This window comes from Tupaia chinensis, unplaced genomic scaffold (assembly GCF_000334495.1).
Source record: "Tupaia chinensis unplaced genomic scaffold, TupChi_1.0 Scaffold000198_1, whole genome shotgun sequence".
Taxonomy (NCBI): domain Eukaryota; kingdom Metazoa; phylum Chordata; class Mammalia; order Scandentia; family Tupaiidae; genus Tupaia; species Tupaia belangeri.
The window spans coordinates 2,092,956-2,101,927 of NW_006159673.1; the positions used below are offsets into that span (position 1 = coordinate 2,092,956).

The 8,972-nt window shown below is 44.0% G+C and overlaps 1 protein-coding gene across 6 annotated transcripts in view; it reads left to right on the forward strand.

Moving 5' to 3' along the window:
• Positions 1 to 8,972, forward strand: part of DCAF6 (DDB1 and CUL4 associated factor 6) — a 136,067-nt gene that overhangs the window by 120,869 nt on the left and 6,226 nt on the right. For all 6 annotated transcript variants that reach the window (XM_027771257.1, XM_027771258.1, XM_027771259.1 and 3 more), the window contains 3 exons: positions 5,327 to 5,465; positions 7,556 to 7,712; positions 8,274 to 8,362. In XM_027771257.1, coding sequence (XP_027627058.1) covers positions 5,327 to 5,465; positions 7,556 to 7,712; positions 8,274 to 8,362 — 385 coding nt within the window. The remainder of the gene's footprint in view (positions 1 to 5,326; positions 5,466 to 7,555; positions 7,713 to 8,273; positions 8,363 to 8,972) is intronic.

The following is an 8,972-nucleotide window of genomic DNA, read 5'->3' on the forward strand; positions in this document are numbered from 1 at the left end:
ATATTTTTAGTAACTTTTTTTTCTTTTTTTTTTTTTGGAGAGGTTTTTGCTATAGGGCGCGTGCGCTCACCAAACAAACAGAGAGAGACATAGAGACAGAAATCAAGAAATCACCCCCCAGGGGGGATGGCCATGTCACAATCCCTTCTCCTCCATTCTCCTCTCGGGATCTTGGGCACGCACGCACATGCGCCCGGCGTGAGTTTAAGCCGCCAGGTCCAGGACTCGAACCGTGGTCGACTATGTGGGAGTCCAGTGACATAGCCATTATGCTAACTGCTGGCCCCAGTAACTTTTTTTTTTTTTGAGAGGTTTTGCTATAGGGTGCAATGCACTCACCAGGAAGACAGAGAGAGACAGAAACAAAGCAAGAAATCATCCCCCGGGGGGATGGCCACACCACAGTCCCTTCTCCTCCGTTCTCCTCTGGGGATCTTGGGCATGCACGCACATGCACCCAACATGAGTTTAAGCCGCCGGGTCTGGGACTCGAACCGTGCTCAACTACATGGGAGTCCAGTGACATAGTCATTATGCTAACTGCTGGTCCCTTTAGTAACTGTTTACTAGGGGTGTATAGCCTAATGTACATAATAGTGAGAAAAGTGTGTTGGTCTTATTCTCCCTGTATTTCTACTGTTTTATTTTTAATGCTCCTTTGACTGAGCGCATGTATGTTAAACTGCTACATTTTGTCTAGTGAATTAATATTATATAATAACCCTCTGTTCCCTTAATGCCTGATTGATGTAACCATGCCGCCTTCCACTTGATCCGTACTTGCATGGCATCTTTCTGCTTGAGAGCTCGCTTTGTCCTCATGCTTTAGATGTGTCCTAGTTGTCTCTCTTTTCTCTATGGGTGAGTTCAGCCTATTTAAACTTACTATGATTATGGTATATTTGTTTTTGTTTTCAGTGTTTTAATTGTCCTGTTTCTGTTTTCTTTCTTTCTTTTGTTTTTTTTTGTTTGTTTGTTTGTTTGTTTTGGGGGGGGAATTTTGTTCTTTCCTTTATTCTCCTCTTTTCTCCACGGGGTTGGAATTTATACTCACTCTCTTTTAGTCCTCTGTTGCATTGCTAATAGTAATACCCAAAGCTGGCTAATTTATAAAAATAGAGATTTATTTGACTCATGATTCTGGTAACTGAAAAGTCCAAAGGCAACACAGAATGGCAGAGAACTTTGAGGAGAGCGTGGTCGGTGTTCCACGTGGGACTTCTGTCCCAGTCACGTTCTCTCGTTATAAACCCATCAGGACTCGGTCATGGAAGCCCCACCCTATCCAGCCAACCCCTGAATCCAAATGCCCTGCCCTTCAGCACAGTAATTGGATCAAGTGTTTACCTCTTGTGTGATCCCATTACAGTTGCTCAGCACACAAATTTAGGGGACGTATTCAAATGATAGCATGCTCTATTATATTACTTTATTACTTCTGAAATTTCACATTCTTCTCTAACTTTACAACATTTCTTAATGAATTCTAAATTGTGTGCCAAGAAGCATAACACATTTAAAAGAACAATGAACAGCCTCAAAAACGACTTTACAAATAATAGGTTTTTAATAAATACTCATTTACTGAGTGGCGTTTTCTACAGCAGAATTTTAAATGATTATACTTTGTTGTAGTTCTCACTGATTCTTATCATCACCTCATCGCTGATACAGCTTTGGTTTTTGCCCATGTGCATCTTGTTTTTAATCATTTGAGCCTTCTCTAAATTCTTGTCATATAATTTCTTTTTTTTTTTTTTTAGAGGGTTTTTGTTTAGGGGATGGTGCGTTCCCTGAGAGGTTTTTGCTATAGGGCATGTGCGTTCCCAGAAAGACAGAGAGAGACAGAGAGACAGAAAGCGAGAAATCACCCCCTGGGGGGGGGATGGCCACACCACAATCCCTTCACCATTCTCCTCTCGGGATCTCAGGCACGCACGCACACACACCTGGTGTGAGTTTAAGCCACTGGGTCTGAGACTCAAACCTTGGTCGACTACACGGTAGTCCAGCAACATAGCCATTGAGCCATTGTGTCTACTGCTGGTCCCTTCGTCATGTAATGTCTTTTCCCATTTACAACTCTTAAGGACTGTGGCTCATCAGCAAGGTTATTTCCTCTTCTACTTGGGTCTCTGCTTTTTTTTTTTTTTTTTTTTTGGTAAGGTTTTTGCTATAGGGCATGTGTGTTGGCAAGAGGGACAGTGACAGAGAAAGTGAGAAATCACCCCCTGGAGGGGTTGCCTATGCCACAATCCCCCCCCACACACACACACACACACACACACCCAGGATGAATGTCAAGCCACCAATCTGTGACTCAAACTGGGGTTAGCCATGTGGGAGTTCAGTGCCTTTAACTGCCACGCCACCTGCCGGTCCCAGCACTCTGCTTTCTTGACAGGACCTGCTTTATTGGCTCCCGTATTTTTAACTGATGCCGAGTGTTCTCTCTCTCCCGCTTTGAGATTACTGGGCCTCTCAGCCCTCCCCGTTTTCATCTCCCCATTAGAAAGAGGTGATCACAGCTAACTTCGCCTATGAGCTTTCCGCCTGGGAGTTTCCAGCAATATCTAACTTAAAAGGAGATGTTCAGACTCTTTTTAAATATACTTAGCACTTAAAATAAATCCATGTAACTTAGATTACACAATTTTATTTTATGAAAAATAAAATATCTTTTTATAAAAGTGGTAGTATATATTGTTACATAGTTGTTTTTAAATGTTTATTAATGATTTGATATCTTTCTCAACTTTATGCATATATAAATTTTTCTCTATGAATTAACTATCCCTTAGCCTGAGTTTTGGACTCGGCAGTACAATGCCGATCTCTTTCAGACAGTCATACAGGGATTTTCCTTATCCTTTTTAATGATGTCATAAGAATTACATCATATGGATGTGCTGTAATTTTATTTAACTTACCCTTTGTATGTGAACATTTAGATTATTTCCAGTCTTTCTCAGTTACAGTTCTGCAGTATAATACGTATATTCACATATGTTACATATTTGAGTTTTTCTACAGTATAGATCTCTTAAAAGTAGCATTTCTAAGTCAGCGCTTACACATGAATCCCACATGTGGTAGGTGCCAGTCTGCAGTGCCGGGGCCACAGGGGAGCCACAGCTCAGGTCTTGGGAGGGCCTGGCGTGTGCTGAGCCCATGCACACCTGTGGCTCTGACCGGCTGGGAGGAGGGAGGGTGTGTGTGACATGACCATATTGAGGGTGTCCGTCCGCTTCTCTCCTCCTCCCTCTAAATAAATTAGCTTTTAAAAAAGGTTATACCTGTTTTAACGCATATATATTACCTAATCTCTCCTCAGAAACATATTGTATTAGAGTTCTAGTAGATTGTTAGTGGGAGTATAAATTTGTATAGCCAGTTTGGAGAATTGTCGGGGGTATATATTAAACATGAATCAGAGACCAGCAGGTGGCATAATAGTTAAGGCGCTGGACACTCCCATATGGCTGACCACACTTTGGGTCCTGGACCTGGTGGCTTGATTTCTCACTTTCCTTCTCTTTGTCTCTCTCAGGTTAAACTAAAGATAAAAATGAATGAATAAATAAAATTAATAAATAATTCTTAAAAAAAAAAGAATGTTGTGTACTACATTCACCACAGACATGAAGTTTTGATAGTAGTCATGTTTCAATAATCAAAAATTACAGACAGCGCAGTGCCCACCAACAGTAGAGTGGATACATACATTATATTTATACAAAGTAACACTAACAGCATAAACGAACTGCAGCTGAGTTTAACAGCGTGGCTGAATCTTGCAAGATAAAAGAAGCTAGGCATAAAGAACGTCCTGTAGGGGCCAGCAGGCGGCATGGTGGTTACGGGCTCTGGACTCTCACATGGCCAACTGTGGTTCGAGTCCTGGACCTGGCAGCTTGCTTTCTCACTTTCTCTCTCTTACTCACTCCTTGTTCTCTCTCACTCTGTCCCTCTCTGGTCAAATTAAAATAAATAATAAGTAAGTAAATAAATAAAGTTAAAATAATTCTCTTTAAATAAAAGAACATACTGCATATTGTATGAGGCCCCTCGATTACACTTCTCAGACAGGGAGCCTTGATCTCTGGTGTTAGAGTTCAGCCTCCTGGTTCCCTTCCAGGGGAGAGTGATGATGAGAATGGAGTCCTTAGGTACCTGGTTCTGGTCGTGCTGTTTCTCGGTGTCGGCACCTGGATTCATGCTCCATTCGTGGCAGACCTGGCCCATCCCACCTGTGGGAGTTCTCTGAGCTGCGGCCTGCAGTGCCGCACCTGTCTGCGTGCGCCTTGGACTTCGTGAAAAAGGAACGCCGGAGGCAGCAGGTCCTTTCTCACGCGTGGAGCCGCTTTCAGTCCTGCCAGCAGCACCTGTTCTCCCAAATAGGAGACACACATTTCTTTTCAGTTCAATAAGCATAAAAAATTATTTTGTCATTTATCTTACCTGATCATTATCAAGACCGAGCATGTTTTTATATTGTTGTTAGCTGTTAGGTTCGTTTTTCTTACCGCTTTGTAGGCTTTTTAAAATCATATGGACTTTCGGTTTACTTTATGTCAGTATATAATGTTTTTAAGTAACAAATTCAAACTAACAATACGTCCTATGTGTTCGGCCTTTCTTCTAGAAATTCAGTCAGTCTCAAAAACCTCCCTGTCCTCCAGTTCCCAGTTCCGTCACCAGTTCTTGGGGGCAGTCTACTGTGTGAACTGGAGATCCGGGAGTTTTCATTCTCCTTGCTTCTTCCTTCGCCCCAGATCTGTACTCCAACCCAGAGTTCGTTAGAAAAGACACTATTTGGAGGTCCTCGTCTTATTGCTCTCCTCCTGATACTCCCTCTTGATTGGTCCGTCCTTGGAACATCGTTAAACCATGTTTTCATAAATCTCGGAGCAGAATCTGCCTGCTGCCGTTCTGTGTTACCCTTGCTCCTTTGGCTTGCGCTCTGCCTTGCCTTTTTCTGACGTGCAGAGGAGGAAGGGGCCCTGGGTGGGACCCGTTTGATTCGTGGTGCAGTCGCACATGAAGTGTGTCCACGTAGCGTGTCGTAGGCGAGCTCTTCGCTTCCACCTGCCTGCTGCATGCCGTTCCCCTCACTTTCCCACCCAGCTCAAACACTGTCTCAGTAACTCAGCTAGGGCGACTCCGTCCCGCTGTTTTGTCTGCTATGTGTGCTTTTGGTTGGGGTGCCTTACCGAGATAATGTGTTTAAAATGTGGGAGACAGTGTATTTCAAAGTTCTCCATTGTCATGCCGCAGTAGCCTGTGAAGTGCTCTCATTTCTCTTTGTTTACTGTGTAATTCGTAGACGCTCTGCCGTTGCCCGCATTCAGGAGTTCTTCAGGCGGAGAAAGGAAAGGAAAGAGCTGGAAGAGCTGGACACGCTGAACATCCGCAGGCCGCTGGTGAAGATGGTGTACAAGGGCCATCGCAACTCCAGGACGATGGTACCGGACCGCAGCCTTAGATAGGACGTGGCTTAGCTGTGACACAGCCGAGCCTTCACCGCTCTCTCTATACAAACAGCTTCCTAGTGCTTTACTGTACTGCGAGACACTGTTGTTTTTACAAGAAACCACTAAGGACATATATGTAGATTAAAGAAAATCAGTTCATGCAAGCAGTCATCGCTTTGCTTTCTCTCTCCCTCTCGTACACACGCTTGCCACCTACCTGCAGAAGTCCTGTTCTGACTCACGTTAGCATCCCTTGTCAGCTTTGGAGAGAAAACTGGACTTGTGAAATCCAGGCTGTTACTTACATAGAGTACTTGGAGGTAACCTTTTACAGAGGTGGCTTAGCCACTTGTCGCTAGACGTTAATTCCCTCATCTGTGAAATAAGAGTAGTCAGGTCATCTTCAAGGTCTGTCGTAGATTTTACAGTCTACGAGTCCGTGCAGCCAACACAGTATTAACTACTTAGTAAGAGACTCTTGAGACAATTAGTACATATTGTGCATCCCGAATCCAAAAATCTGAGACCCAAAATGCACCAAAATCCGAAATTTTTGAAGCACCAACATGATACTACAAGTGCAAAACTGATACCTGGCCGCATGCGGTAGGTCACAGGCAGCAGGCCGCAGCATAAACACAGACGGGAGGTCCCGTCAGGCCGTGCAAGTGTTTTATCAGACATAAATCAGACTCACTTTTAGACTTGGGTCCTGTCCCCAGTATAACTCCTGTATATGTTAAGTATTCTAAAATCTGAAAAAAAATCCCAAATCTGATACACTTCTTTTTTTTTTTTTTTGGAGAGGTTTTCGCTATAGGGCGCGTGCGCTCGCCAGACAGAGAGAGACAGAAAGCGAGAAATCACCCCCCAGGGGGAATGGTCACACCGCAATCCCCTCTCCTCCACTCTCCTCTAGGGATGTTGGGCACGCACACACACGCACCCGGTGTGAGTTTTAAGCCACCAGGTCTGGGACGTGAACCGCAGTCGACTACGTGGGAGTCCAGCGACATAGCCATTACGCTAACTGCTGGTTCCCCCACATCTGATATACTTCTGATCCCAAGCGTTTTGGGTAGGGGACACTCAGCTTGTGTGTTACAGCTATTACTCTGAACCATTCATGTATAGAAAGTTTTTTTTCTTATGTTTCCATGGAGTTATCAAAAAATATCTGCACAAGGTTTGAATTTGCTTTTTTCTTATGGCCTAGGTAGAAAATGAACTTTGGCATGGGGAAACAGTTACTTCTCTCTGTAGACATCATCTAGGGTAACAATGTAATCATCTTAAAGGATACTCATTAATGAAAGTAATCCGTTTGTATTTCCTACATTGTTGCTGTTAACATTTTAAGGGAAGACATTAGGGTGGGGTGAAACAAGACAGGGAACTGCCCTGCAGGCCCACCTGACAGCCAGCTCGGCCCTCTGGGTTCGAACACCAAGAAGACAAAGCAGCTCAGCAGATACCTGAATTTAGAAATCCCCATCCGAAGCACAGAGACTTCAGTGGCTTGTTCACGGGCATCCGTGAAAAATGTCATCGTGACCATTCCAGCATGTCACATTCCTTTGTCTCATCCTTCATAAAACGCGGTGTTTGTGCCTTTCCACCTCAACTGAGTGAGCTTCTCATGGCTCACAAAAAAATGATACTTTTTGTTCTTCCAGCATAAAGCAAACTAAAAAGTTTCTTTACGAATTATGTTACTGCTTTGTAAAGCTAAAATGGGACAGTTTTGGAAAGTTCAGCAATAAGTATCTAACTTTCCATGTCCCATCCAAAACCCACAAATCCCATTCATGCATTTAGCAGCTCCTGATTAGGCACCAACCGGATGCCAAGAACTGTCTCAGGCACTGTAAGCGTGGCACTGAGTGAAGCCACCCTGCCCTCGCGGGCCCTGTTCCGTAGTGCCGCACTCCCCCTGCAGATGAGTCTGTATCGTGATTTAAGAAACTAGGTAGAGACGCTCTCCGGCTTTTAATTTTTTGAGGCAATTTGTATTTTAAATGTAAGAATAACATGTCTTTAGTAACTTTGGGCTGAATTTTTTTATAATTCCCCCTCCTTAGATCAAGGAAGCCAATTTCTGGGGCGCTAACTTCGTGATGAGCGGCTCTGACTGCGGCCACATCTTCATCTGGGACCGGCGCACTGCCGAGCACCTGATGCTCCTGGAGGCCGACAACCACGTGGTGAACTGCCTGCAGCCGCACCCCTTCGACCCGAGTAAGAGGGCCTCTGCACACGGCTGCCGGCTTAGGCTTTCTACTCAGGCCTGTCCCTGCGAGGCTTAGAGCAAACCCAGCCAACGAAAACCTGCAGTCTGCTTTAAGCAGAAAGCACAAGGAAACAGGCCGAAGGGTTTATTCTCCTAATCTTTCTTTTAAGCTTTACTGGCTGCAAGGCTTGGTATGACCGAACGTTTCAGTACTGACTCAAATCGAATCTCTAAGCCATTTTTTAAATTTTTTCACTCTTGCTTTTCTGAATTAATTTACCAGCGAGCGTTCGTTGGCTCGCTCAGCCTTATGTGTGAAATTGCCCGTGTTTGTCAGAGAACAATGACTGTGACAAATTCGAGGAACTTTAAGACGGTCTTAAAATTATATTCTACGCTAACTTTAGGAAATCTTCAAAATAATATCCTCAAGTAACGTTAAATGTATGGGTACGATTTCTTGTCAGGCGTGGTTTTGCGGCCAGTATATATATTGCACGAGTGAATGTCTGATCATGAATGAATGGCGTGTTTCTGAGCGTTGTACTGACATGTGCGTTTATGTCTAGTTCTGGCTTCATCCGGCATAGATTATGACATAAAGATCTGGTCGCCGCTAGAAGAGTCCAGGATTTTTAACCGAAAACTTGCTGATGAAGTAAGATTTTTATGATATTTCTTATATGCCATTATTTCAGTTCCTAAAAATGTCCTCCTAAGAGAGAGAGAGAGAGATGGAAAGTGAGAAATCCCGCTGCCCCCTGGGGACATGGCCGTGCCGCAGTCCCTCCTCTTCCGTTCTCTTCTAGGATTTTGGGCGCGCACATACACATGCCTGGCCTGACTTTCCAGCCAGAGTCTGAGACTCGGCCGTGCTTTGCTGTGTGGGAATCCAGTGCCTTAACCACCACGCCACCTGCTAGCCCCAAGAAAAGAATTTTAAGAAAAAAAGTGCGCCTGTAGTAAGAGAGAGGTAAAATCGGGATAGTAGCTTGCCGGTTACGGTGTTCGATACCAGAGTAGCTATGTTATACTTTGAGAAAATAGGTTTGACCATTTATGAGTAATCAGGGGAAAAATCTATCCTTTTAAGAAAATAGTTTTATTCTATAGCTACCTACCTGTAATTACAGCAGTTTTTCCAGTTTGATAATTTTTGAAATGGAGTGGAACTTTCTCTGTCAGAATCAGTACATAGCAGAAGGATTAGAGAGCCCTTCCCTTCACTGCTGTGTCTGAGGTTCTCCTTAGCTTCCTGCTGACAGGTT